This window comes from Hypomesus nipponensis, chromosome 18 (genome assembly GCF_054491055.1).
Source record: "Hypomesus nipponensis isolate SF chromosome 18, ASM5449105v1, whole genome shotgun sequence".
Taxonomy (NCBI): Eukaryota; Metazoa; Chordata; class Actinopteri; order Osmeriformes; family Osmeridae; genus Hypomesus; species Hypomesus nipponensis.
In genome coordinates this window covers 17,731,968-17,759,503 of record NC_140378.1, presented here as the reverse complement: position 1 = coordinate 17,759,503, position 27,536 = coordinate 17,731,968, and the positions used below count along the sequence as shown (strand labels likewise).

The 27,536-nt window shown below is 47.9% G+C and overlaps 3 protein-coding genes across 6 annotated transcripts; 1 reads left to right on the top strand and 2 right to left on the bottom strand.

Annotated features, from left to right (window-relative positions):
* Positions 1–93: 93 nt before the first annotated feature.
* On the top strand, positions 94–12,177 carry brpf3b (bromodomain and PHD finger containing, 3b). Of its 2 annotated transcripts, none has more exons than XM_084680972.1 (13): positions 94–649; positions 1,844–3,422; positions 3,644–3,800; positions 4,163–4,294; positions 5,363–5,491; positions 6,069–6,381; positions 6,854–7,111; positions 7,934–8,512; positions 8,663–8,744; positions 9,082–9,179; positions 9,777–9,871; positions 10,051–10,205; positions 10,715–12,177. In XM_084680972.1, exons 2-13 carry the CDS (start codon positions 1,876–1,878, stop codon positions 10,896–10,898), a joined length of 3,729 nt encoding a protein of 1,242 aa, XP_084537098.1. In that variant the 5' UTR covers positions 94–649; positions 1,844–1,875; the 3' UTR covers positions 10,899–12,177. The 2 variants fall into 2 exon arrangements, with proteins under 2 accessions (XP_084537098.1, XP_084537099.1); XM_084680973.1 differs by having other exon boundaries at positions 1,817–3,422.
* Positions 12,178–12,240: 63 nt separating this feature from the next.
* nr1h5 (nuclear receptor subfamily 1, group H, member 5) lies at positions 12,241–20,865 on the bottom strand. The gene is made up of 11 exons (XM_084680975.1): positions 20,753–20,865; positions 17,658–17,754; positions 15,378–15,752; positions 14,613–14,753; positions 14,283–14,410; positions 13,902–14,000; positions 13,477–13,576; positions 13,267–13,383; positions 13,042–13,134; positions 12,803–12,916; positions 12,241–12,692 (listed from the first exon to the last, which is right to left on the bottom strand). The coding sequence occupies exons 2-11, from the start codon at positions 17,752–17,754 to the stop codon at positions 12,451–12,453; spliced, it is 1,506 nt and encodes a 501-aa protein (XP_084537101.1). The 5' UTR covers positions 20,753–20,865; the 3' UTR covers positions 12,241–12,450.
* Positions 20,866–22,240: 1,375 nt separating this feature from the next.
* On the bottom strand, positions 22,241–27,252 carry slc66a1 (solute carrier family 66 member 1). Of its 3 annotated transcripts, none has more exons than XM_084681374.1 (9): positions 27,151–27,252; positions 26,299–26,349; positions 25,746–25,941; positions 25,520–25,649; positions 25,215–25,302; positions 24,499–24,659; positions 24,315–24,407; positions 23,902–24,087; positions 22,241–23,481 (listed from the first exon to the last, which is right to left on the bottom strand). In XM_084681374.1, the coding sequence occupies exons 3-9, from the start codon at positions 25,934–25,936 to the stop codon at positions 23,395–23,397; spliced, it is 936 nt and encodes a 311-aa protein (XP_084537500.1). In that variant the 5' UTR covers positions 25,937–25,941; positions 26,299–26,349; positions 27,151–27,252; the 3' UTR covers positions 22,241–23,394. The 3 variants fall into 3 exon arrangements, with proteins under 3 accessions (XP_084537500.1, XP_084537501.1, XP_084537499.1); XM_084681375.1 differs by lacking the exon at positions 27,151–27,252 and adding an exon at positions 26,839–26,986; XM_084681373.1 differs by lacking the exon at positions 27,151–27,252 and having other exon boundaries at positions 26,299–26,532.
* Positions 27,253–27,536: the final 284 nt, after the last annotated feature.

Genomic DNA, 27,536 nt, shown 5'->3' with positions numbered 1-27,536 from the left:
ACTGCGCCGCCAGGTGCACATTGAGATGCAGTGCGCGCTTAAGTTGCTCTTAACCGACTTTCTGCAAGTTTGAACAACGGTAAGCACGTTGCTCCTTGTGCACTTTGGGTGCATTAAATTTAGCCGACCGATCACGAACCATCCAGTCATTTTAAACAAAATCATTATTCCCTAAATGCCTACAGTTTTAATCAAGTCTACCATGAAACCCGCGCGCAAAAATATCAGTCTGGCTGGCCTGTTCTTGTCAAGGGGCGTGTTCAATGCCAGCCCCGCTCTGATACTAGCTTACAGCGGCGCGCACATCCGAGGCTCCAAAATAGCCAGTTAGCTGAAGCTAGCTAGCTAGCATTTCTCGTCACTATCTTAACTAGGTCGTGGACTTACTCATATTTATAACCAACTTCAGTACACTGCACGATCTATGCTCTACGTCGGTATTGGAAGTCATTGTTCGTATCTTAAATGAAGTGCTGAGTAGACAAATGCTTTTTTAACGGCAATTATAGACCGGCTTGTACGGCCAAAGTGGTGAGCAAGCCAGCCTCTATAGAGCGCAAGCTAGCTTGGCTAGCGAACAACACCAGCCATTGCCGTGCAAACTGTTTATTCCCTTCTCCGCGGTCGTGTCAGTTACTAGCTAGATAAGGTAAGATAATGTGTTGCTGAGAACCAATAATTGCGGTCTTATTGGCATGAATGTATAGATTACGAACGTGTTGTGTATTTTTGTGTTTTAAATGCACTTGTCATTTTTAATAGCCTTCGAGTTTGCTAGTGGTAGTATTTAGTTAGCTTGCTTGGTTAGCTTAGCTATACTTGCTGCTAACCCACTTTGTATCTACTTTGCCAGCCATCTAGCTAGTTAATACGTTTTGTGATTTTGCAGACATTCTTCTATTAATGGCCATTTCATTCAACAGCTTTCGCGTGCTGTACTGCCGTCGTTCTTAATTTGTCGTCCTTACTAGTTTATCATGTTTAATGTTAGAGCTTTCAATACTGACTTTAAAGCGGTAAAAATGGCTGACATTTCGCTCTGAAATAAGGACACTTGGCAATGGAACTCTTGCAAGCGATTGGCTCATAGAGGACTCAATCAAATTACTGGGTTAAATGATTGGACACACCACTTTTGTTGTGTCGACCAGGCCATGTAGTTCAGTTGCTAGCGGTTTTATGAGTTAAAGTCTCGAAAAGTCGTTATTTTGTGTGGTAAGTTTGTTTGCCCATGGTATTGCACTGCAGTGTCAATTGACACCAGGGCCCTAGAAAGCCAGTAAATGAATTATTATACCTTTCGCGTTGCCAACTCAGTTTCAGTTTTTCTCTTTCATAGTGTGAAGGAATTAGTCATCTGGATGATCCCGCCTCCAAAAGTATGAAAATAACAATACACACGAGTTTGGCCTTGATACATTTTCTTTTATTAGACCCCCAAAAATCTTTGTCAGATTTAAAATAAAATGTCTCTCTTTTCTGTTGAAGCTTTTTTCTTAAACTAGAGAATTTTAGCTTAATGATCTAAATCCACATGCTCATTCTATAATATTAGACACTCGCAGACACTACACATACATTAAAAATCCATTGGTAATGCAGTTAGAGGCATGTCAACGAGAATGCATTTGTTGGCTAGCACAAAGTTTTCTCCAGCTGTTGGACATTTACAGCCTTTTACAGTCAACTTTTGATCGTACGGCTGTACGAATAGTGTAGCTTATTCTCTGCATGTTGTTTTAAAGCATTTACATGTTGGGTTTCATCTCACAGGCTGTGCCGCTGACATATAAAGTTGTTGATTTGTCAACTCCAGGTGTGTCTTATCCCTCGTCCTGTCTAGTTGCAGCAGCGTGGAGGGCTGGTCGGAGGCCCATGAGGAAGCCACGGCGGAGGGGTCAGCTGGCCGGTGGAGGAGGAGGGGGAGGAGGAGGTCGGAGATCTGATGGTGGAGTGGTCGGGGGGCGGGGTGGGGGTCGGGGCGGGGCACGCCCTCGCTCCCCCTCTCCCTACAGCCTCAAAGCATCCCCCACCCGCGAGACCCTGACCTACTCGCAGGCGCAGAAGGTGGTGGAGGTGGACCTGGACGGCCGTCTCCACCGCATCTCCATCCTCGACCCCATGACGGTCATCACGGAGGACGAGATGACGGCGCAGGACATCGCCGAGTGCAACAGCAACAAGGAGAACAGCGAGCAGCCCTTCGCCCCGGCGAGCCCCCAACCCGGAACCCGCAAAACCCCCGCTCCCCGAGGACGCAGGAAAGACTCCAAACATTCCTCCACCTCGTCCCCGACTTCCACCTCCGCCCAGAAACACTGCGCCAATGACAAGACCCACTCCTCACACGGGCACCTCACGGCTCTCCCCGAGCCCTCCTTCCGCGTGCTGGAGACCTTTACCCCGGCAGAGGTGGCCCCGTTGCCCACGGCGTACTACCGCTACATCGAGCGCTCCTCGGAGGAGCAGGAGGCCGAGGCGGAGTACGACATGGACGAGGAGGACGCGGCCTGGCTGGAGATGGTCAACTCCAAGAGGGCGTCGGAGGGCAACTCGGCCATCTCCCCGGACACCTTTGAGCTGCTGGTAGACAGGCTGGAGGAGGAGTCGTACCGGGAGGCGCGCAGCCGGGCGCCGTCGCAGAGCGCCATCGACGAGGACGCCTTCTGCTGCGTGTGCCTGGACGACGAGTGCCTCAACAGCAACGTCATCCTGTTCTGCGACGCCTGCAACCTGGCCGTGCACCAGGAGTGCTACGGCGTGCCCTACGTCCCGGAGGGCCAGTGGCTGTGCCGCTGCTGCCTGCAGTCTCCGCAGCGGCCCGTGGACTGCGTGCTCTGCCCCAACCGCGGCGGCGCCTTCAAGCAGACCAGCGACAGCCGCTGGGCGCACGTGGTGTGCGCCATCTGGATCCCCGAGGTGTGCTTCGCCAACACGGTGTTCCTGGAGCCCGTGGAGGGGGTGGACAACATCCCCTCGGCCCGCTGGAAGCTCACCTGCTACCTGTGCAAGCAGAAGGGCCGAGGTGCCTCCATCCAGTGCCACAAGGCCAACTGTTACACAGCGTTCCACGTCACCTGCGCCCAGCGCGCCGGCCTCTTCATGAAGATCGACCCGGTGCGCGAGACCAACGTCAACGGCACCACCTTCTCGGTGAAGAAGACGGCGTTCTGCGAGGCGCACTCGCCCCCGGGGCAGGAGCCGGCGTCGGACGAGGAGGACGGCGAGGGGAGGGTGGTGGGCGGCAGGGGTAGGGCCAGTCGCGGGCGCAGCGCCTACACCCCCGTGGCCCCTGCGGTGCAGAAGAGGAGTAAGAAGAAGGAGGCCGCGGAGGGCAAGAGGAAAGGGAAGAAGGCTGCTGAGGCGGCGGCTCGCAGGGCGGCGTCTCCCATGGTTACCGTACCCCAGATCCCCACACACAGGTCTGTCTGAGTGAGAGATCTGGTGTGCAAACAAACTATAATCTCACCAGACAAGTTACACAAGCTTGTTATAAACATATCATATCCAACACTTGAGTACAAATTGTCAATGAGTGGTCTGCGAATGATAGAATCCTTCCAACGTTTACAATAATTGATGTGTGTGAGAGAGAAAGTGTGCTGGATGGTCGTAGGATAAGATTGTCTGTCTCTCCGCAAAGGTTAAACATCATCTGCAAAGGCATCCTGTTCCAGAGGAAGAGCCAGTTCATGCAGCGGTTGCACAACTACTGGCTGCTGAAACGGCAGTCGAGGAGCGGGGTGCCTCTCATCAGACGGGTGCATGCGCACGTCCAACCTCCAAGGAACACCGAACAGGTCAGAGGTCACGCTTTCCCCAGAGTCACGCGGGTCCGTCGTCTGAAAGTGCAGAGCTGAGCTTCTTGATCACTGAGAAGACTGTGTGCTGAATGACACGCATGTTGTTGTAACTACTAAGTAGCATAAAACAATTCCCCCCCAGCAAGGTTTTTGCCTGGTTCTGGAGTGCTGGGGGGGGGGTCGATGGGCGTCTGTAAAACCGTTTGTCGCAATTCTTTAAAAGAGAGGCTACTCTAATTTAAATAGGGCTGCACCAATAAAACAGATCAGATTTGAAAACATGCTAGTACCCCCCCCCCCCCCCAGTGTTGTCAGTGTGTAGTTTATCTCCAACTGTGGCCTCTGTGTTGTTTGGACAGCCGGAGGTGGACGAGAAGGTGTCGGCTGTGAGAGAGGAGCTGAGGTACTGGCAGAAGCTGCGACACGACCTGGAACGAGCACGGCTGCTGGTGGAACTCATCCGCAAGAGGGAGAAACTGAAGAGAGAACAGGTATGAACAATGACTATATGAGGAGGAGAGGGGAGGGAGCAGGTATGAACAATGACTATATGAGGAGGAGAGGGAGCAGGTATGAACAATGACTATATGAGGAGGAGAGGGGAGGGAGCAGGTATGAACAATGACTATATGAGGAGGAGAGGGGAGGGAGCAGGTATGAACAATGACTATATGAGGAGGAGAGGGGAGGGAGCAGGTATGAACAATGACTATATGAGGAGGAGAGGGAGCAGGTATGAACAATGACTATATGAGGAGGAGAGGGAGCAGGTATGAACAATGACTATATGAGGAGGAGAGGGAGCAGGTATGAACAATGACTATATGAGGAGGAGAGGGGAGGGAGCAGGTATGAACAATGACTATATGAGGAGGAGAGGAGGGGGGAGGGAGCAGGTATGAACAATGACTATATGAGGAGGAGAGGGGGGAGGGAGCAGGTATGAACAATGACTATATGAGGAGGAGGGGTGAGGGAGCAGCTATGAACAATGACTATATGAGGAGGAGAGGGGAGGGAGCAGGTATGAACAATGACTATATGAGGAGGAGAGGAGGGGAGGGAGCAGGTATGAACAATGACTATATGAGGAGGAGAGGAGGGGGGGGGAGCAGGTATGAACAATGACTATATGAGGAGGAGAGGGAGCAGGTATGAACAATGACTATATGAGGAGGAGAGGGGGGGGGCAGGTATGAACAATGACAATATGAGGAGGAGAGGGGAGGGAGCAGGTATGAACAATGACTATGAGGAGGAGAGGGAGCAGGTATGAACAATGACTATATGAGGAAGAGAGGGGAGGGGAGGGAGCAGGTATGAACAATGACTATATGAGGAGGAGAGGGGGGTGAGGGAGCAGGTATGAACAATGACTATATGAGGAGGAGAGGGGGGGGAGGGGGTGGATTTTTAATAAAGGGTAGATCGTTACCACACTTCCTTGTCTGTAATACGATCAGTTTGACATTCAAAAAAAGTTCTTTTGGGAAACAGTGTTTGGTTGTGCCAGCTTCTCTCTTGTGGTCTCATGTGGGTTCCTCTGCTCCCTGCCCCAGCTCAAGCTCCAGCAAGCGGCCCTGGAACTGCAGTTAACCCCTGTGCTGGTTCTCCTACGCTCCACGCTGGACCAGCTGCAGGAGAAAGACAACGCCCAAATCTTCTCAGAACCCGTAGACGTCAAAGAGGTGAGGCGACAGTTAGCGAGGCGTTGAGTCGATGGACCGATGTCGGTTTTTCCGAAGTCACACTGTTTTTGCTGTGTTGCTTTAAAGCGTGGTCTTAATTTGACACTGGATGTTCGGAAACTGTATATAATAGCTCTTATTTGACACTGGGTATTAGAATAAGAATAAAATGTCCTTTTACATGCATCTAGGAATGACCAGTGTTTCCACTGAGCTTAGCTTAGTTCTTTGCCGGCCATGTATGTAAATCTATCACTAAAGGTCAGTTCACGCCAACAGTCACCAGTTGTTGGGTTGTGTTGGTTTGATGTATTGGCCTGTGTTGGACAGTGGGAAAATGGCTGTTATGTTTTTTTAAGTGTATGTGTAATTGTCAAACGCACTGTGAAGCACTTTGGCCTAGCCGTGTGGCTGTTTGTAAATTTGCTATATAAATAAAGTTGAACTTGAACAATATCTTCCCAAACATTCTAAACCCAACAGCCAACAGTAGATTTGGTGTTTGTTGGACATTATTTGACATTGTTGAGGCAGTGTGAACTGGCCTTAACAAGCTCTCACTCCTGTGTGTCCCCAGGTGCCGGACTACCTGGAGTTTGTCAGCCAGCCCATGGACTTCTCCACCATGCGCTCCAAGCTGGAGGCCCACGGCTATCGCACGCTGGCCGACCTGGAGACCGACTTCAACCTCATGGTGTCCAACTGCCTGCTGTACAACGGCAAGGACACCGTGTTCCACCGCGCCGGCCAGCGGCTCCGAGACTTGGGAGGGGCCATCCTGCGCCACGCCCAGCGCCAGGCCCAGAACACGGGCCTGGACCTGGACTCTGGCATGCACCTGCTGGAGTCTCCCCAGAAACACGACTTCTACAGCTGCACCTGGGAGGACGGTGAGTTAATGGGACAGGAGGACGCAGTAGAGGAGGCAGGAGAGGAGGCAGGAGAGGAGGCAGGAGTGGAGGCAGGAGTGGAGGCAGGAGTGGAGGCAGGAGTGGAGGCAGGAGTGGAGGCAGGAGTGGAGGCAGGAGTGGAGGCAGGAGTGGAGGCAGGAGTGGAGGCAGGAGTGGAGGCAGGAGTGGAGGCAGGAGTGGAGGCAGGAGAGAGAGAATGAGGAGTTTGTGGTACAGCTGCTGTGATAGACACGAGACTCCTCTAAAAATAGTCTCTGGTCAGAAGATTTAGCGATACGTGTGCCGCTAATCCTTTAAGATTCATCACTTAGTTGTGATTTTCTCTTTTGAGGCTCGAGTTTGCGAACACTCTCTTCAGCGAAGGCTATTTTCGGAAGCTGTCGAGATGTAACCGTTCAGAGCAAGTAGCACCTCCTGAGTCAGGAGCTGACGCTGTTATCTCCCTCCGCAGTGGACAGCCTGCTGGACCCGGCCAACCGCCTGCACATGTCAGTGGAGGAGCAGCTGAAGGGCCTGCTGGACAAGCTGGACGTGGTGACCTCCATGAGGGGCAGCGGCGCCCGCACGCGACGCATCCGCCTGCTCCGCCGAGAGATCAACAACGTGCGCTACCGGCAGGGCCAGCACCACCGTCACTCGCTGCTCAACGGGGACGTCAAGGAGGAGGACGAGGACAAGGCCGACGCCGAGAAGTCGTCTTCTGATAAAGGTGGGAGGATAAAGTCAACCTGTATCCCATGTGGTACATTACAGCTAAAGAAAAAAGAAAAAACAAACAGGCTGTTGTGAACTGATGGACGGAGAACAGTTGCATACATGAGCTAACCGAACATTGTCCTCAGGTAATTGAGCCAGGGTCCCCCCCCCACGCACCAACCCAAAGCACACCACTGTCTCCAGTCTAGTAAGTTGGGTCCCATAGAGTCTTGTTAGCCATGGTTGCCTCACAACCCTTCTCCAAGTGCACTGACACTTCCTTCTCACCTCTCTGCATCCCTTCATAGACTCTACCACTCCATTGGCCACACATGTCATGACCCATCCCACCCTGACACCGGTGTAGTCGCTCTTAAGGGGTTAAACGGTTTAATCAGGGATACTCACCACGGACAGGAAGTGGAAATCACGGTTGCTTTTGTTGAGAGCTGCCGAATGAGCTCTGTGTAAAAATAAAGACTTATTATTCATACCGTCACTGATGGTGTGACTTCTTGGTTCCTTGGAGTCCTTGTGTGTATCTACTGTGAGAGTTTTGAGTGCAAACTCATCATTCTACTTATTTTTCAGACTTTTAGTCACAGCCTGAAATGATATTAGACAACTGTGAAGTATTATTTATTTTGTATTTTTTTGTTTTGATTAAAATAGTCCCCAAAAAAGGAAAAGAACATTGAAAATTTCACATCATTTTCCAGTGCAAATACTCTAGAACATTTGACATTACACACTGCATACTAAATGAATATTCATGCTTGAACGGTGAGCGTTCAAGAAGCAAAAGAGTTTGACATGTTCCGTTCCCCCTTTTCAGAGGACCTCAAGTCGACCCCTCCCCCGACACTTGAGCCTACTGCTTTGGCCCCGCCCCCCCGGCATGGCGACCCGCCCCTGGAACCGCCCACCCTGCGGCCAATCACGGGAGAGCCGAGGACCTCGGGCCGTCCGTGCAAGCGCCTGAAGCTGGACAGCGAGAGCTCCGACGGAGGTTCGACGCCCGCCGATTCAGGGAACAAAAATTGCACTAAGAAAACTGAGGACCCGCCGTCGCCGGGTTTGCACGTCGGAGGGCCGGCGGTGGCCAACGGGCTGGCGGAGCACACGCCCCCGCGGCCCGCCCCTCTGCAACCCGCCACGGGAGGCGTCGGACGCAGGACCTCCGTGCTCTTCAAGAAGGCCAAGAACGGAGCCAAGCTGTTCAGGGAGAAAGATGGAGGTTTGGTGAACGGGAACGCCAGCAGTGCCCCCCCTACCCCCAGCTCTGCTGTCAGCACCCCTCTGTCCACACCCACCAAGACCCCTCAGAAGAGCCCAGCACCGCCCTCGCCGGATCGCCTGAGCCCGGACTCTGACAGCGAGCTGGAGAAGACGCCTAACCATGCACTGGAGAGTGGTGAGTTGGTCATGGATCGTTAACTTTCCTCGATCGTTGCTTGGGTCATTTCTTCTCCCTCAAAGAGAGTTTAACAGGGTGTCTAAATTAAAACAAATGTTGGCTCGGGATTTCTTTTGAGTTGTCTGAGTGGTTCCCTGTCTCTCTCAGGACTCACCAACGGGTTCAGAAAGCACAAAGATGACAACTCGGATACAGACTGCAGCCCCTGTCCAATCCTCCACAAACAAATGTAACACCTTCTTTATCACACTTCCACACCTTTTTCTCTTGACATAAACTGTACGTGAACCTAATCTAGTGTCTTGATGCATCAAGACGCTCTTTTAAAAACGGTGTAGAAACCTAAATCCTAGTATAGTTTAATCGTAGTGATGATGTTATATTTACATTTAGTCATTTAGCAGACGCTCTTATCCAGAGTGATTTACAGTAAGTACAGGTATATTCCCCCCGAGGCAAGTAGGGTGAAGTGCCTTGCCCAAGGACACAAGGTCATTTTGGCATTCTGATGACTAGCCCGACTCCCTCACCGCTCAGCCGTCTGACTGATTTGTCCTGTTCTCCAGTATAAGGTCGCCACCCAAAAAGAGTCTGGGGAAACCAGCGCTGTCCAAAGTCCCCATTCTGGAGACGGTGAACGGGGATTCTGACTACACTGGTGCAGGTACGCCACAGAGGAGTATATAACACGGCAAGAAAACGAAGCAGCAGCTTGTACGTTTTTGCAAAATCGTTTCATATTTGTTACCCCCCCCCCCCCCAAAAAAGAGTTATTTCTAGTTATGTAACATTGTCAAGACTCGTCCTGAAATGGGGGAGGGGGAACATACCAGACAATCTTTCCCCCAGTAAAAAAACTAAATATTAAAATACATGAAATGAGAAGAAGACAACTCACGCTCTGTGTGTGTGTGTGTGTGTGTGTGTGTGTGTGTGTGTGTGTGTGTGTGTGTGTGTGTGTGTGTGTGTGTGTGTGTGTGTGTGTGTGTGTGTGTGTGTGTGTGTGTGTGTGTGTGTGTGTGTGTGTGTGTGTGTGTGTGTGTGTGTGTGTGTGTGTGTGTGTGTGTGTGTGTGTGTGTGTGTGTGTGTGTGTGTGTGTGTGTGTGTGTGTGTGTGTGTGTGTGTGTGTGTGTGTGTGTGTGTGTGTGTGTGTGTGTGTGTGTGTGTGTGTGTGTGTGTGTGTGTGTGTGTGTGTGTGTGTGTGTGTGTGTGTGTGTGTGTGTGTGTGTGCGTGCGTGCGTGCGTGCGTGCGTGCGCGCAGTGAACAGCATCCTGCCGTACGAGGAGGAGACTGAGCTGGAGCCTCTGGACCTGGTCTGGGCCAAGTGTCGTGGTTACCCCTCCTACCCTGCTCTGGTGAGTTCATACACACACACATCAGTGTGTTCATTCAGGGTAGGATTAGGCTTTTGGATAAATACTTTTACAATGTGCAGTGCTTTTTGTTTTTAAACGCTCCCGCAACAAAAAGAAAACGAGAGGATAAATGCTCCCATCGCGCTAGAGCAGACCTAACCGTCCCTCCTTCGGTCCAGATCATAGACCCAGAGATGTCCCAGGATGGCATGTTTCACAACGGGGTGCCCATCCCCGTGCCCCCCAAAGAGGTTCTGCAGCTGGGGGAGCAGAGGCAGGAGGAGGCCGGGGAGCCCCTCTTCCTGGTGCTCTTCTTCGACAACAAGAGGACGTGGTGAGTCTCTAGTCCGCTCGTGTTAGGAACTCTGTCTCAGGTCGATATGTATCCCTCCTTTTTTTATTTATTACAACGAGGACTTGGTGAGTCGCTGGTGTTCACCCATCTTTTAATAAAAGTTGTCTTAGTCGCTCGGGTATATGCACGTCCCGCCGGCGTTGCTGCCATGCCTGTAGCTGTACGGACATGATTAACCGCCTAATGTGAAGTATGTAGGTGCTGCGCGTGTGTGGAAGTGCTGCTGCGTGTGTGGAAGTGCTGCGCGTGTGGAAGTGCTGCTGCGCGTGTGGAAGTGCTGCTGCGCGTGTGGAAGTGCTGCTGCGCGTGTGGAAGTGCTGCTGCGCGTGTGGAAGTGCTGCTGCGCGTGTGGAAGTGCTGCTGCGCGCGTGTGGAAGTGCTGCGCGCGTGTGGAAGTGCTGCGCGCGTGTGGAAGTGCTGTGCGATGCAGAGGGTGTCGATGCCGCCTGACCCTCCCCCCCCCCCCCCCCCCACCCCCTGCTCCACAGGCAGTGGTTACCGAGGGACAAGGTGACGCCGCTGGGCGTGGACGAGACTGCAGACAAGCTCCGCGTGATGGAGGGCAGGAAGACCAGCATCCGCAAGTCGGTCCAGGTGGCGTACGACCGCGCCATGATCCACCAGAGCCGAGTCAGTCACCAGCACGGTTTCGTCGCCTCTAACTACCTGTAGAGTGGCGGCCATCTTGACCGCGCTTCGACTTGGAGATCTACGGCTTCCTTTGCCTCTCCTCCAGACCCCTTCAGCCCCCACCCACCCACCCACCCAGCAGAACGGAACACTCCCCATAGATCTCATACGACCAGATGGGTGTAATTGGCCCGCTTGGCGCAACCGGATGCACCCATCCCAGCGCTCTGAGATCTGATTAGTTGTGTTGAGGAGTCTGGCGCACGACCCAGGCTTCAGGCTGGGTGTCTGTTAGTACCACAATACCAAACAACTACTCTCCCAAAGAGAATGGTGGGCTCATGCCTTGGCGGTGAAGATGAATTATTTTTAGGTATCCAATGTGTAAACCCCCTTCCCCCCCCCCCCCCCCCCTTCCTGAGATTGCATTACTGCCCCCTAAGAGATTTTAGAGGTCTGCAAATGCTGTCTGGATGCGAGCAGATAGGATAGGTTAAGCTGTGGTGGTTTGATCAAAATTTAAAGAATTCTACAAACCTTTTTGTATGACGTTACTGCCAAGAAATCAAAAGGTTTTAAGAGATTATCATATTTATATGAAACAAGGAAGACGTATGAATGGATTACTGCCATCTTTTTTTACAATAGCTTTTTACATTTTAACGTTTTTTCAAAACCACTTGTAAATTGTAAAGACACTTGTGTATATATGTCTGTGTATATCACACTTGATCTAATTTAAAGTCGCTATTTTTTAAATGCGAATTCAATCACCCATGAGTTAATAAGCTGTATATACTTGTAAAAAAAAATATTATTTACTTGCAACAGAGTGTATTCAGCTTGTCCTTAAAGTCAGCTAATTGTATGTGCATCTGTATAACACAATACAATGGCTTATGGTTCTTTATATATAAATTCTCATTTTTTTGATACAGAGAAATGTAATTTATTTATGGAAGACAGAAATATAGAAATACAGTTATATATTGGTTGAAGGTGAGAATTAAATCTGTTATTTAAGCTATTGAATGAGGTTTTTAAGACGTACAGCCACGACTGTTGGGGTTTTCAGATGTTTGATTCAGGGGTTAGCCTGTACTGTCAGCAGTTTTAGTCCAGATTGACCTTTTAGCCCACCACAAAGCACAGAAAGAGATATTTATTGTTGAGTCGTTTCTGGAATCCCAAACCCTGTCAAGAAATTAGAAGAATAGAATACTTCTATGCTTGTACAAACTGCAGATTTTACTTACCTGCCAAATACCTTGTCTGAATCAGTATTTTCTCATGTGGGGAAATAAATGTTATTTTGAAGAGACAGAGTTGTATGTTGTACATGTGCTTCTTATGTAGTAAAAGAAATGCAAAGTTACAGCAGTCGTCTGACAAAAAAAAACTTTTTATTGACCAGTATTCTTCATTATGATAACTAAAACCATGTGACAAAAGTAAAAATACAAAAAAAAAAATGCTAAGTATGTCAATAATAAACAGGCCAATAATATTTCTTTAAAATCTTTCGTACTCACTATATATAGCACATACAAAATCACCCAAATCAAAGCAGAGAAGCTCCCCCTCCCAGGCAGTGTCAGGGCTGCTGCGGTCGGAGCAGGGTGAGGTGGTTGTGTCGTAGGGTCCGCAGCTCTGTCAACCTCCCCAGCAGCCGGGCGAACCGCTGCTGCCCTGCAGGGCCCGGGCCCTTGGATGGAGCTCCGCCGTGGGCCCCACACACCGGAGCTCCGCCGTGGGCCCCACACACCCTAGACAGCAGCTCCAGGATCAGCTCCTGCAGGCTCTCCACGCAGGCCACAGCCCGCAGCGAGGCGCGGTCTGGCGGGGGGGGGGGATGGAGAGACCCGATGCGAGTTCAGAGCATGAGACGCCTGAAGGTTTGTGGGTTGCCGTGTGAAGGCGTGATGGTTGTGGAGAGCTGGTCTCACCTGAGCAGAGCAGTGATGTCGCGGTGAGTAAAGAGTATTCAGCCTCTGTCACCCCCAGAGCTGTCATACTGTGGAAGAAGTTGAGGACTGGTCGTAGGAGGTCCTCACTGACTCCTGCACGCACACGCACACACACAAACACTTCTCTCAGACCAGTGTGTGTAGCTCTAAAGATTAGTTGTCCTTTTTTATTATAAGTCCTTTTTTTTTCCCAAGGATGTTTGGGTCTTTTGCCTTACCACAGTTCATTGAAGTACCGCTGTGTATGTTTTCCTTTGATTCTAACGTTTTCAGCCAGTGATGAGTTGAGATGTTGAAAGGTTGTAGTGCCGCTGAGAAAGGGAATTCACAATTCACCTTTGGGCACAAATGCTCTCTTTCCACGTGACCCCCCCTATCGCCATCTTGCATCCTTGACCAACATTATTCTGGACAACACCTTCCTCAAACACCAATAGACCCACCTGGGCTGGGTCCTGCTGGGTTCTGGGAAAACTGCTGAGCTGACATGAGGAACATGACCTCTACAGAGCAGCTGGAGAGCAGAGTGTTCTGGTCCGAAAAGTCCAGAAGATCGAACCCTACGAGAACATCAGATTTCAGTCGGAGGGGCAGCAGAGAGCGTCTCCTCCACAAGCAAAACTCGAGAAGTGAAAGCATGATGGGGGACTGACCAGGTAGACATTTGGCAAAATGCAGCAGTCTCTGAGAGGGAAGAGAGACGGCCTCAGCTAGTCTGTCTCCACTTCCGTCTGCACAGGACCAGTCAAACACCTACAGAACAGACACACTCTATGAACTGTATCATCCTGGTACTGACCAATCCGGCTCTAGGTTCAGTACGATACTTTTTGTGGACTCACTGGTGTCTGAGCCTCCTCAAAAAATGATGTACCTCGTGACTTTATTATATGTTTGTCTGTATGTTGTCTTTTAATCTGTGGACCTAGTAGGGTAAGTGTCCGAAATAAAGCTTATGATGATCATGACACCAAGAAAGCGATCAGCTACTCGATCGCTGCCTAAACTCACAACGGACACGGCAACTGTCGTTAGCGGTAACTGGAAGGGGGGGGGGTGGGGGTGGTGTGTTACCCACCCTGCTGTGTGTGTAGTCCTGGGCCCTGTATTGCCGATGGGCCTCCACCATGTTATGCAGCACGTGCTGCTGTTCTCTTGATAGACTGGTGGACAACGCCTGCCAGAGGAACAGATCCGTGGAAATTTCAGACTGAGCCGAAACTAACCAAGACGAAGGAGAACACGAAGAGAAGAGCCCAAGTGATATTATGGAGTAAAAACATACATCTACACTGAAGTTGCCAATAAGCACAGGAATAAATCGATGCATTTTAAGCACCCTTCCAGTTGCGTAGAAAAACCTGAATATAATGCAAATGTGTTAAGCTGTCCATTTCACAAACATTCAATTGAGACGTTAGTGAACTATTTGTCCTCTCTGGGGGGGAGAGGAGCACACCTGTCCATGCAGCCAGCTGGTGGAGGTGACGCTCCTGCTCTCCACACAGTCCTCCTCCTCCTGCCCTCCCCTGAGCTTCGCTCCCTTCCTCAGCCTCTTGGACTGGCACTGTACCTCCGTCAACAGACCTGAGGAGGACGGGGGGGAAAGATGCGTTACCGAGACCGCAGCAGCCCTTGGCAACCACTAGCTGAGACCATCATGGGCATTGTTCTTAAATTGATTGATTTTGTTTTAGGTTATGGATTTAGTTTTTCTGTGGTACGTTTTACAAATTAATTCTTCCTTTTTCGATCTAGAAGGAAAATTCAAGATGGCGTTCTCTCTCACATTCAGCCAGCATGCCCACGGCACGACACTTCCTCAGACGGCAGTCCTGACACTTCCTCCTCATGTACATGTCCATCTCACAGCCTCCGCCACTCTTGCAGCGATACACTGCCTTCTTGGTCACGCTCCTCCGGAAGAAGCCTGGAACACAGGAGGGTGGATGGGTCAGAAGTCAGCACACAGAGGTCAGCACACAGAGGTCAGCACACAGAGGTCAGCACACAGAGGTCAGCACACAGAGGTCAGCACACAGAGGTCAGCACACAGAGGTCAGCACACAGAGGTCAGCACACAGAGGTCAGCACACAGAGGTCAGCACATAGAGGTCAGCACACAGAGGTCAGCACACAGAGGTCAGCACACAGAGGTCAGCACATAGAGGTCAGCACACAGAGGTCAGCACATAGAGGTCAGCACATAGAGGTCAGCACACAGAGGTCAGCACACAGAGGTCAGCACACAGAGGTCAGCACATAGAGGTCAGCACATAGAGGTCAGCACATAGAGGTCAGCACACAGAGGTCAGCACATAGAGGTCAGCACACAGAGGTCAGCACATAGAGGTCAGCACATAGAGGTCAGCACACAGAGGTCAGCACATAGAGGTCAGCACACAGAGGTCAGCACACAGAGGTCAGCACATAGAGGTCAGCACACAGAGGTCAGCACACAGAGGTCAGCACACAGAGGTCAGCACACGAGGGCAGGAGGAGGAGTACAGTTGGTCAGACACAGATGGATGACCGTCATTCGTGAGTTCTGTACCTTTGCACCCTTCGCAGGTGAGAGCGTTGTAGTGATACCCGGAGGCTTTGTCCCCACACACCACACACAGCTCATCCTGGCCTCTCACCCTGCCACTGTGGCCCAGCCTGGTCCTCCGAACCAGGGGCACAACCCCCGTGCTTCCTCCTTTGCCCTGGCCCCCGCACTGGGGATCCAGGCTGGGCTCGCTGGGAGGCTCCAGGCAGTGGGAGCTGTAGGGGTAGGGGGAATGGCAGGGATGGGGAGAGGAGGAGGACGGGGGTCCATAGAGGGAGAAGGGGGTGGCGTTGACTGGGCTGTATTGCTGCTGGCTGTAGGGGAAGCCCTGGAGGTCGAGATCCTGGTAAGGGTAGCCCAGCGGGTCCCCCAGCACATCTGCATGGGATGAGAAGACACATACACAAACGCAACATACGTTTAAATGGCTGTGTGGTTAGGGAGTCGGGCTATTAATCAGAAGGTTGTTAGTTTGATTCCCGGCAGTGGCAAATGATGTTGTGTCCTTGAGCAAGGCACTTCACCCTAATTGCCTCGGGGAGAATGTCCCTGTACTTACTGTAAGTCGCTCTGGATAAGTAAATGCTAAATGACTAAATGTAAATGTTAAGAACAACAGTAAGAAACGTGTTTTCAGAGCAGCTCCAGCCTCGGTGAAATGGAATTCTCTTGCCTAAGGGGTTCCGCACAAAAAGGAAACGATTGCAACATGTCACCCAAGGTCACAATTTCAGTCACACTGGTTTCCAGTCAAAGTGCATCTGAAGAATTTGATCCTTGATCACCATCTAATGTAATTCATGTGTGACCTAATGTCTTTAATGGCTCCTGTGGGATGTAATAAATAAACTTTGGAGCGAGACTTTGTGAACCAGTATGGACTGTGGAAACAGGATGCAGCTGAGAGGTTACAGTGCTGTTTAGGATTTTTATGATTCCCTGTTATTATTTTTATTGTGTTTTATGGCAGTTCAGCTCAGTGTCTGTTTGAGCATGTTGGGGTGACTGGAAGAGCTATGGAGGCTTGTTTCCACAGAGGGAACATGTGTCGCCTCTGGCTGTACATCTGCTTCAGTCCCCTTCACCGAAATCAGCATGTGAAATTAAAGCGTTGATATTTTCTTCGATATTCTTCGACACGTGAGGCCACAGGAACGTGATGTTATCTTCTACCTCTCTGGTGTTCTGGCTCGACGACGTCACGCTCAAATGGTGTCTTCTTTATTCACGGGACAGCGTGATTGGCGTCCTGACACACACCATCACAACGACCCCCAGAACCTCTCCTTGACCTGGGATAGTGTTCACCTCCTCACTTCAGCATTTTTTCCTTTCATCCCTCTCACTCCTTCCTCTTGTCTCCCTCTCCAGAGCTCTCCATTCATCCTTCCTATCGTCTCTCACATCTTCTCACTCATTCCTTCTTTCACACCAGAGGTCTGGACAACCTGTCAAAGTGAGGTTGCCACTTCAACTATCGAAATACAGCCTGCACCCCCCCCCCCTCCCCCAACCCCCCCCCCCCCCCCCCTCACCTCCCACATCCTCCTCCATCACGTCTTCTCTCTCTCCTCTTCCAGATGTTTCCTGTCATGGTGAGACTAGGGGGGCTGGGTTGACTCCTTGCTGGTTGACAAAGCTGTGGTGAGGTCTGTTTGTAAACCATTTTAGCGCTGTGTAAACACTTTCCTGCCTCCCCTCCGTTCCTCATGCTAGTGAACGCTACCCCCCATCATGTCCTGATGTTCATCCCTGCTTGGAGTGGAGACTACAGAACGTCTCTGAGAGATTGGGCCAGGTCCCAGCTCTTCTTTATAAATAGTCACTTTTTCCCCACTCAAAAGATTCTTGGTTAGCATCCTGTGTTTTGGACATTGTAAACTCATTTTCAATTGAGCATTGTGACCAGAGAACAAACTGTGAAATGAACTTGTAAGAGATTTAACCCTGGTAACATCTGCTAAACTATTGCAATAATAATATATTTGTTTAGCAGACACTTTTCCCCAAAGCGACATACATTTGAAATGCTCTAACCACCGAGACTTACTCTATACTGTAGAACTAAAGTCAAAACCTCGTCTAAACTCAAATAACTGTCGAAGGGGACTGGAGACAAGAAAAGCATCAAAGAGTATAAAACGTACACATCCTTCTCAAGACAAAACAAGGCAACACAATGCATCGTGTCGTGGTGTGAATGAAGAAAGAGGACCAGCGTTCTATTCGGTCACCTCAAAACCAAGTACCTTTGCGGCGTGAGTCAAGCCAGGGGAGACTTACCGTAGTACTGCAGAGGCTCTGTGGTGCCGTATCCCTCAGAGCTGGTGAGGTAGCCACCCGCAGTCATGGACATCTCTGCCTCGCTCCACTCTCTCATCTGTACAGAAGACACATGCTCCCTTAACTCTCATTGAATCCACACACACACACACACACACACATTCACTCACAAAACACCATGGATCCACAGCCGGAACATATCTCAAACTTTCCACAACATTCCTTTATAGCAGTGTTCGCAGGTCTCCTAAGCTGTGATGTCACTGGTTATTTTTACGCTGGCCTCTCCGTGTCTCTCCGAGGTTAGCGCTTTGTGAGCGGAGCGACGCAGCTGAGCTCTGCGATGCCTCGCTGGTCCGGGGGGAAACAGCAGCGGAGACCAGGGCCAACCAAGTAAAGTGTGAGAAGGGGAGAGAGATGGTGACTCGCGTCCAAACAGATGGTCCTGGCCCGGAGTTCAGAGGGAAGATGAGGCGTGGGGGGGAGGGGGGGGGGGCAGTGTGATGTCTATTCGATGGGGGGCCTGTCCCTGAGGGTCTGGGCTTCCAGGTTTGGCCTGGAAAGGTGGCCTGGAAAGCAGCTGGGAGGATCTGTGCTTAATAATCACCCACCTGAGTCTGGGTTTTTGTGGGAAAGGAGCATTGTGAAGGAATGCGGGGAATCAAACGTCCCCTGGCATACGTTGGAGAGGAATTGTCTACAAAGTGAAGAATTCAGAGTCTTCTTGTTTTTAAGGACGTTCTTAAACTCACGTTATCACGTAGTCATTATCATTGGAGCTAGCCACGACTACTGGCATGAATGTGTGTGTGCACATATGCATGCGTGTGTGTGTGCGTATGTTTACTTGGACTCATGTTTGCCACTGCTCTGTTTGTGCTGCAGTTAATATTTGACGCTGGGCAGATTTAGGGCTTTGAGAAACCCGGCATACCCCCCCCCCCCACCCCCCCACCCCCCCCACCCAACCAACACACACACACACACACCCCACACACACACACACACACACAGTGAACTGGGTCCGGGCCTGGCCAGAGCAGCCAGGGGAACATGACCCGGCTCAGGCCCTTATCTATCACTAATGGTGTCTGACATGCAGCATGCTGACAGAGAGCCTGTGCTGGCCTCCCACCCAGGAGCCAAACCCCAGCTGCCTCTTTACGCAGCGCTGAGCGAGCCAGCAGTACCACCGCCAGCAGTGAACCATCACGCTGGATGAGCCACGATGACTCCTCCTCTCCCAGTTCTGAACTGTGAACTACTGCTTTCCAGTAAATAGGGAGTCAGGTGGCTGAGCGGTTAAGGAATCAGGCTAGTAATCTAAAGATCGCCGGTTCGATTCCCGGCCGCTTCAAAATGACATTGTGTCCTCGGGCAAGGCACTTCACCCTACTTCACCGCATTGGGGGGAAATGTCCCTGTACTTACTGTAAGTCGCTCTGGATAAGGGTGTCTGCTAAATGACTGTACATGCAAATACAGTATGCTGAACTGCATGTGAACTGCACGTTGAAAACAATTTGAGGTTAGCTACATTCAAAGGCAGGATAAAAGTATAGCAGCTTCAACCATGACATCAATACGTGTAGGTAATTGAGTCTGGGACCTCTTCCTGTCTGTGTGGAGGAAGGGTTCAGGTGGTTTGGCACACCTGTTCTCTGGTCAGGAGAATAGGAGAACTGGTCAGGACTACGAGAGACCTCACTCTGTGTCTTGTTTGATGGTTGACTGGTTCTGTATCTTGTAATCAGCTTTTGTGTGGAACAACATGGACACACAGACGAAAACAATGTGATTCTACCAAGAAACACTCGCCATCCCTCAAAGCTGTCCTGACACTAGGAGAGAAAAAAGAAGCGATAGAAGAAGAGAGAGACGGAGAGACAGTGTGTAGGATGTTCATTCATTCTCACATAACACTGAGTTATGGTGACATTTTCTCAGAGTGAGTAAATGTGGCTGTGGATCTTCCAGTGTGGTTGAAATGTCACTTAGTTGGACAAGAGCCCGACTGCTGCGCAGCTCAGTGGGAACGTAGTCGAATGAGGAGGAGGTGGAGGATAAAAGGGAGAGGAGTGGAGGGTGAGCTTAAACTCATTAGCTTTGATTCACTCAGCGTTTGGGCTGAAGGCAGTATGCTCAATATAAATCTCTCTCTTTCTCCCTGGCTCTGTTCCACTTGCTCTCTTTATCAATGTGTGCTGTTTGCTGGTAGCCAGTCAGATTGTGGGCTGTTTACTGATTCCTGCAGGAAACAGACGCTTAGATTAGTGTGGCCTTGCAGGGAAGGATTGTGTGGGTAAAGTCCACTGCAAAATTCAGGGGAGGGGGGGGGGGGCAAAGCTATCATTAATGACACAAGGTATGTAAATACTTACAAAAGTTACTAAAGTAAAGCTCTTTGATAGTGATGTTGATGTTGCTAAAGGATAATTGCAGAAAGATCTGTAAAAGAACACCCACAGCAGTATCTGTTTCAATGAAAAGGGAGAGGAACTGATCGGAAAGGCTTGGTACTGTCCTGTACTTGCCTTTGAAACAATGCTGTTCTCTAAAACCCTTGTTCATTTCAACTGAATTCAACTCAAAACACACGCAAAATAGATCAACTAATCTGAATGACTACATGCACGTAGTCTTACCACTAATATTTACAATCTCAGTTAGTGTGGTCTGCAAATCAGTGCTCAACACAAACAAAATCAAGAACACCAAGTCCTAATGTGTCTGCTCGGACATACATTTCAACAACAGCAGGTTCAGAGACGCATCCTTAACTTGACCAGCAGTAAACCAAGAAGAGGTCTCTGCTCTACAGTTGAAACATCTGTCATTTCTTTATCTACGCGATGGTTGAAGAGGATTCATTGGTCGCGTATTTAGTCCAGCACCCTAATAAGCATGGACAACAGGAGAGGCCACACACACCGTTTTAACCGAAACATGTCCATCATGACCTTCAAACTTCAAAATGAGTCCTCAAAATAACCGCATCCACCATAAAGATCATTCGTCATAAGACAGCACATGCTTGATTCTTTTCAAACGTTTCAAACACGACAGTCCAAAGCCAAAGAGAAAGATCAACTCACTGCTGGTGGTCTTCTTCCTGCCTCTGTGTCGACTCTTCTGACATCCTCCTGGGTTTTCTTCCTCTTACGTTTTTGGTGTCGACTCCAGTCCAGCCTCTGACATTCTACACTCACCAAACACGCACGTGCAGTTTGACACAGTCACATACACACACACTCTGATACATACCCACAAACACACTCGCACGCACACAGAAAATAGTACTTTCCCTTTTTATCATGAGTCACTGATCGTTTGACAATGCAAACATTTCTGTGTTTACTCTATATTTGGGCACAGCAGCAGTAAAGGGATATTTAACGAAACAACATGAATCTAATGAGGTAAACCCCCTTAATTTAAATGTACAAGATTCAAATCAAAGCAAACCCACTACAAGGGGATGATAAAGCAGGTAAGTGATTCAAGCTGACCGTTCGACCCTGTTCAGCTGTCCTGTCCTTGTTCAGTTTATATTCTCTCTACGTGCTCTACAGGTCGTGTCACTCAATTCTGCTTTCAAATGGTTAAATTCTAACCCTTAAAAAAATAAAACGGTTAAAAAAGTACTCAGGAAAAAATATTATATTTTTTACGCCGACCCGGCAGTTGAGTGGCGTCAGCAGGTCTTGGTCCTAGAGGAAAGGTGACGGAGCTACCCAGTGTTCTGCATGAGTACGGTGAAAGCAGCCCAGTGAGAGAGAAGGCTCATTAAGACATTCCCTGTATTGTGTGTTTATAAACAGCCTCTTGGTCATCTCTGTGATGGATGGAGTCTTGCTATCGCTGGTTCTTCCTGCTGCACCCCTACATTAGGCTGTAGGAACACAACATTGCCACGGTTTCACAACCTTACACACACACACACGCACACTCACACTCCCTCGCAAGATCCCCCGTGTAGTTCCCACTCCTCATTGACCCCGTTGTGGTTCTGACCTCTCCTCCTCACTGGGTGGGCCCTCAATGTCACTGTGTGTGTGGGTGTGTGTGTGTGTGTGTGAATAAAGAGAAAGTGAGAATGTGTGTGTGTGTGTGTGCACGTGTGTAACAAGACACTGTGTTTTTGTGTATATGTGTGTGTGAATAGAGAAAGCATGAATGTGTATGTGTGTACAAGTGTAAAAAGAGAATGTGTAAGAAGAGAAAAGAAAAGTGAGTGAATGTGTGTGTGTGTGTGTGTGTGTGTGTGTGTGAAAGATAGGATTCCCAGGGTCAGAATTCCTCCCCTCGTCTTCCTCACTAACAGGACAGTAATAACAGTAACTCCACTAATGAAGAAAAACAACATGGCTGTCAGTGTGTGTTCCAGGAACATGAGTGTCAGTGAAAGGTTTAACAAGGTCCCTCAGCAGGGAGAGAAGGGCAGGGTTCAGGGTTGTGACTGGGTTTTAACCTCTCCCTTCACATGATTGATGTTCAGCGTACACTGGTGAAGTAAAAGCTGAACAGTTTTCTATGATTAGACACATGCATACAATTGTCAAAATTACTTCAGTTCTTGTCAGTTTTCCCATTTCAATTAAAAGCTCCCTTTATTACACCTAACTCATTGGAACATTTAAAGTGATATGAGTTGATCAAAGAAGTAGGATGTGATTATTTGTGACAAACATAAATCACGACTGTGCAAACATGTAATTTGTGATAAAGCACGACATGGGTTAGGGAAAAAAGAAACAATTTAAGTTAACTTAAAACCATTTACAAAAAACTAAACTATTCCATCACTGGATAAATTCTGTGATAAATGTACGTTGACACTAAGCAAAGATACTATGTCTAGTCTCCAAATAAAAAATAAAGTAAAAGGCAATTATTGAAACAAAACATGACTATAAAGATAACTGCACAAAATGCATTCATATTTAAAGTTTCAACACAAGGCCATCACCACATATGGTTAAATAACATGAAAAACTGTACTTTACTGCACACATTTACACATAACCAAGTAAAAGTTACAATAATTTCGCATGTACAAATTCCAGTATTTAAATCCACACAGTAATTGTTGTGCCTTGTAAACATGATTCAAACCAGACAGGAGATCTTGTAGGTGAACGTTGTGAGGCTCATTGCAGTGATTAGTGTCAAGATTGTCTGTTTGAAAAGTTTGATTGTAGCAAGTTTGAAAAACTGGAGGTATATAGATTGAAAGCATGTTGGAAGCATCTCAAATTATGGACAGAAATTGTTGTTTTTCCCACCTTCTTGTTTCAGTAGGAGAGGAAATGGAAAAGTAAATGAGAAAAGACTCATTTTAAACATGTATCTTAGTGGGTGATTAAGTCAGCATTCTGACACAATTCAATGACTAGAGTTTCCCATCCTTGATTAAGACATTAAATTTCAAGGTCCCTTTAAAAAACCCAAATTAAAAGCAATCAAGAAAATATGCTACAGACATCTTAATGACCACCGTTGCGTATTTTTCACAATCCATACAGAGACAAAAAAAAAAAAAGAAAAAAAAAAGAAAAAGAATTACTATACAATTGTTTTTTTACATAATAAATAAAATGGAGAAAAAAAAATATTGCAAGAAAAGAAAATCTGTGTTTCTGTCTTGTGTGTCAGGAATGTGAGTTGGAGAGTTCATTAGTTGTAAACGACTGTTGCTTCATCTTAAACCATTTGATCCAACAGACTCGAGGTTCTTTCAGTTTCCCAGCAAAGCAGCAGTCTCATCACTATGCTTCTCCGTCACAACAGAAGCATTTCGATATATGAGGAACTGGAAGGAGATCTGATGAATGAGTGAAGGAAATGAACAAAAACCCATTGACATCTGGTCAAATCCCTCTGGACAGAGAAATACTTACTGTCACTAGCGAAACATGCTATATCACACCAGCACAAATGCCTTAACAGTATTAAATATAGCAATGTACTCAAATAATATTAACCAATCACAAAACCATACCCGGAGCCCCTTTTCTTAAAGCATCTGAGCAATTCCAAAATAATCTTTCAGTGATTGACTATCACTGATTAACTAATATTACACATGCAATAATCACCTTCTTGCCTATTCGTATAAACTTGTTTTCCGTTTGACTCAAGTGCAAGGTCTAAATACTACAAGGCAATTTCTTGCCAGGCCTGGAATGTTACAAGTACATGGGTTAAGGACATTCTGAAGGCCGGGTGGACATTGTTAGGATACGAGGATGTCGAGCGAGAGGGTGCCGAGGCTGCCTATGAGCCAGGGCAAGTGATGGAGGATGTAGCTCTCCTCGCCCTGGCCTCGCTCCGGATTCTTCAGCAGCACGCTGAGGCCGTAAGTAGTGTTCCCCAGGATGACGAGCGCAAACAGGAAGTAGGACACGCCTTCGGTCGACTTCCTTTTGTACTGCAAAAGGAGAGAAAATCAGGATTTAAAATGGGATTTGATTGAGGGAAGGAATCCTGAATTCGATTTTGCATGTGAGGATTTTTTTTGTGTGTGTGTGTGTTTTCTAAATTTAGCTTGTTCTCTCAGCATTTATTTTATTTACATCACTAGAACATCGATTTGGATAAAAGCTGAATAAATGGAAAGGTACTCTTCTTTAAACCCTCCCAGCCTATCATACTCACATTAGTGTGCATCTGTGGCAGTCTGGAGCAGAGATAGAGCACAGAGGACACCGAGCCAATGGTGAACCCTATTATCTCCTTGGTAGTGAAAGCCTGGACAGACAGATATAAATCAACCTTCCACTCCAGATACAAAAAACATTGTCAACCTTGGTTTTTGACGAGACCGAGGAACAATTCTCACCTGAATACTAGAAACACCAGCCTCCGCGGTTGACAACAAAGCCCGACCTTTGAACCCAGACGTCATCACTTCCTGTTGAGGTCCTGACCCAGGTAGGGTGAGGAAGCTGGCGGTGAATCCAAGGAGGTAGATCAAAGCCAACGCGTTGAGCGATGACCTGCCTGAGACAAGGACATGATATCTGAGATGGATTCACATTGAACAGCCATTAGATCCTAGTTTTACATCATCTACAAGTTATCAAAAAAAAAGTGATCAAAAAACTGCAAAACTGTTTACAGTTTACTGGTCTCAGTTGTTGTATGTAAACCCAGCACTGACTGATGTCTCGGCAAATTCCTGTAGGCTTGGGTCCATATATTGATTGACGCTCAGCTCCAAAAACAATCCACGTGTAGACTAGCCTGAAAACACTTTTTGTTGTTGTTGCAAAACATACCTTTGGTGTGGTTCATTTAGTTGCTAAGCGCCACAGTTTTTTGTCATGTGACTGAGTATGCATGACTGATTATGTAAGCCTACATTTTATAAAGTCTTCTTGACAAGGAGCACTGCACGGAAGGCAGAGACTGAACCTGATCCAGTGTTTTTCCAGTGTCAGGGAACAAAACTTAGGTCCCCTAGTTTGTTAACCTCTTAAATAAGTGTGTGGTCTGAGCACAAGTCATAAACCACATAGATGTCACAGCAGACAAAGAAACAAGGGCTCAACTCACTGTCAGACATCTTGTTCTTAGCCATGTAGTAACAGTACAATGCCAGCATCACCAAATCTGCCAGGACATAATACACTGCTGTGTACGTCTGTTTGATGAAAGAGAAACAGAGACATAGGTGGTTTCAGATCAGTTTAAGTCCATCTTGGTACAATGTTGATACTGAGAACGTCAGACCCACACAGGTCACACACTTGGTAACAATCAGATACCTAAAACAATATACACCAACTGGATTTCTGTTGGGTTTCGTCCAAGAAATCTCAGCAATAAGCACCAAACCCTGGCAAGTATGAATGACTCACCTGGAGTGGAAGCTGGTCGGCTAGGAAGGAGCCCACTAAATTGCAGGTGTCACCAGCCAGCCACAGCAATAGAAACCAAATGGACAGAGCACTATCCATGTTTCCAGTCTTACAGGAGCTGTAGTATTGTCTGAGAACATGACAACAGAAATATTAGAAAAAATGGACGTGTCCACAAAATTAGCCCTTCATATACAAATGTAAACTATAAAAATGCAAGGCTTACGGCATTGAAGACACCATGAAGCACAGTATGGACAAAAGGCCTAGCATGACGCTGGCCATATCCCTGGAACCCTGTGCGCATTCCCCAAGCCCAAACCAGATCCATTCCGTTCCGTTGGGACATACAGAACTGAAGTTTCCGTCATTGTTTCCCGCAAAGGTTCCCCTTGTGAGGACTCCTTCCGTCCGCATATTCACTAAATAAAGGAGATGGTTAATGGTCAAACTGATCAAACCTAGCTATGTGTCAATAAAAAAGCCATTTACTTAACTGACCCAACTGAACAGACTGAAATGTCAAAGGTAAGGCTGAGGTTAGCTGCTTATTTGCTTACGTTACGTACACAAACAAAACAAGACAGGGTGAAAAAAGGTAAGGCTAGGTAGAGCTTGGTGTCTTGGTATGTTGGTTGTAACATAGCAAAGTCAAATAGCTATTAGCTTGCTTGCCTTGATATGGCCCTTTGTCTAGGTGCTTAAACAATACATCTAACCTTAAAATATAACAAGCCGGATTAGACAAAGATTGAATATTATATAGCTCTAAGTCTCACCTGGGGTTTGGTATAGCTATTGAAGCTCGCCCGGGACGCAAGAAAGTCTGCCTATGATAAGAAAAAAACAACACAGCCTGTAAACAATTTTACCAGGACGAAAGGAAGGTATGATTGGTTCATGAGTCTACGCGTCACCGGGAGAAGGCGGAGTAAAATGTTCTTAAACGTGAAGTGAGCAACTTCCAATATAGAATCTACAATCAATTTAGTTTAGAAATGACAGCTTTCCGAAATTGACATTATCGGTAAACTCAAATTCCCATTCACCATGGACTTTAGACAAAAACAAATATTGTTGCTTAAGTCTTAATAAGGAACTTCAGCCGGTACCATAAAGCAGCTGAAATCTATTTATTGAGGCTGAACTTTCTCTTTCGCAGCTAGCTATTTATTCGCCGGTCAAACTTTAATTGCAACATTAAGACTTCAGTACATGATAATGTACAGAACAATGCCCACCCTTATAGCGTCGTGTGACATGGCTAATATGGCCACATTTTCACATGTTTGCATTACATATCAACAGCTCATGTTAACCTGCTTTATCGGCATGGTAATTTATTCAGTAATTAGCCTCCCTCATTGCAACGGCCCATAGATTCTTCTCACGACCCTGTGAAACCGAAGATCACGGTCTATGTCTACAGAAAATTCAAGCAATCCACGAATTTCGTCACATATACGTCACGTGTCATCTAGCCAAATATATTGGTTGCATGCTGACAAACTGCTAGTTCTGTGCCATGGGCACATCACTATTTCATGAAACCCAAACCGACGCAATATGTCAAACTGATTAAATAACACCTGACTCTGACGTATATTGATTTATTCAACAAACCAGATTACCTTGGGACGGAAAAGTTCCTAATCACCGAGGAAAACTCTAGCGAATTTATCATCCACCGATCTCGCGACTGAGTTACCCGAAAACTGACAGAGGGAAGGTGACCGTCGGTCAGCTGACCGGTTTCACCTGAGTCAGCAAACAAAAGTACGCTGATCCAAGTCTTAAAGTAACTTCTTCTTCCCTATTTTCCGAGACACGGTGTCAGTACAAATTATGTATTTTCCGTTTCAGAGTAGTCAGCTACATATCAGTTTCACATTATTTCCATTGTAGATGCACATAGGTGCACGCACTGAAGCCAACCCAACAGTCGCACATTCATAGTTTAGTTGCCTTTTCCTAAAAAACAATATTGGTGTTCAGACAATTCTAACCTAAGAAATAG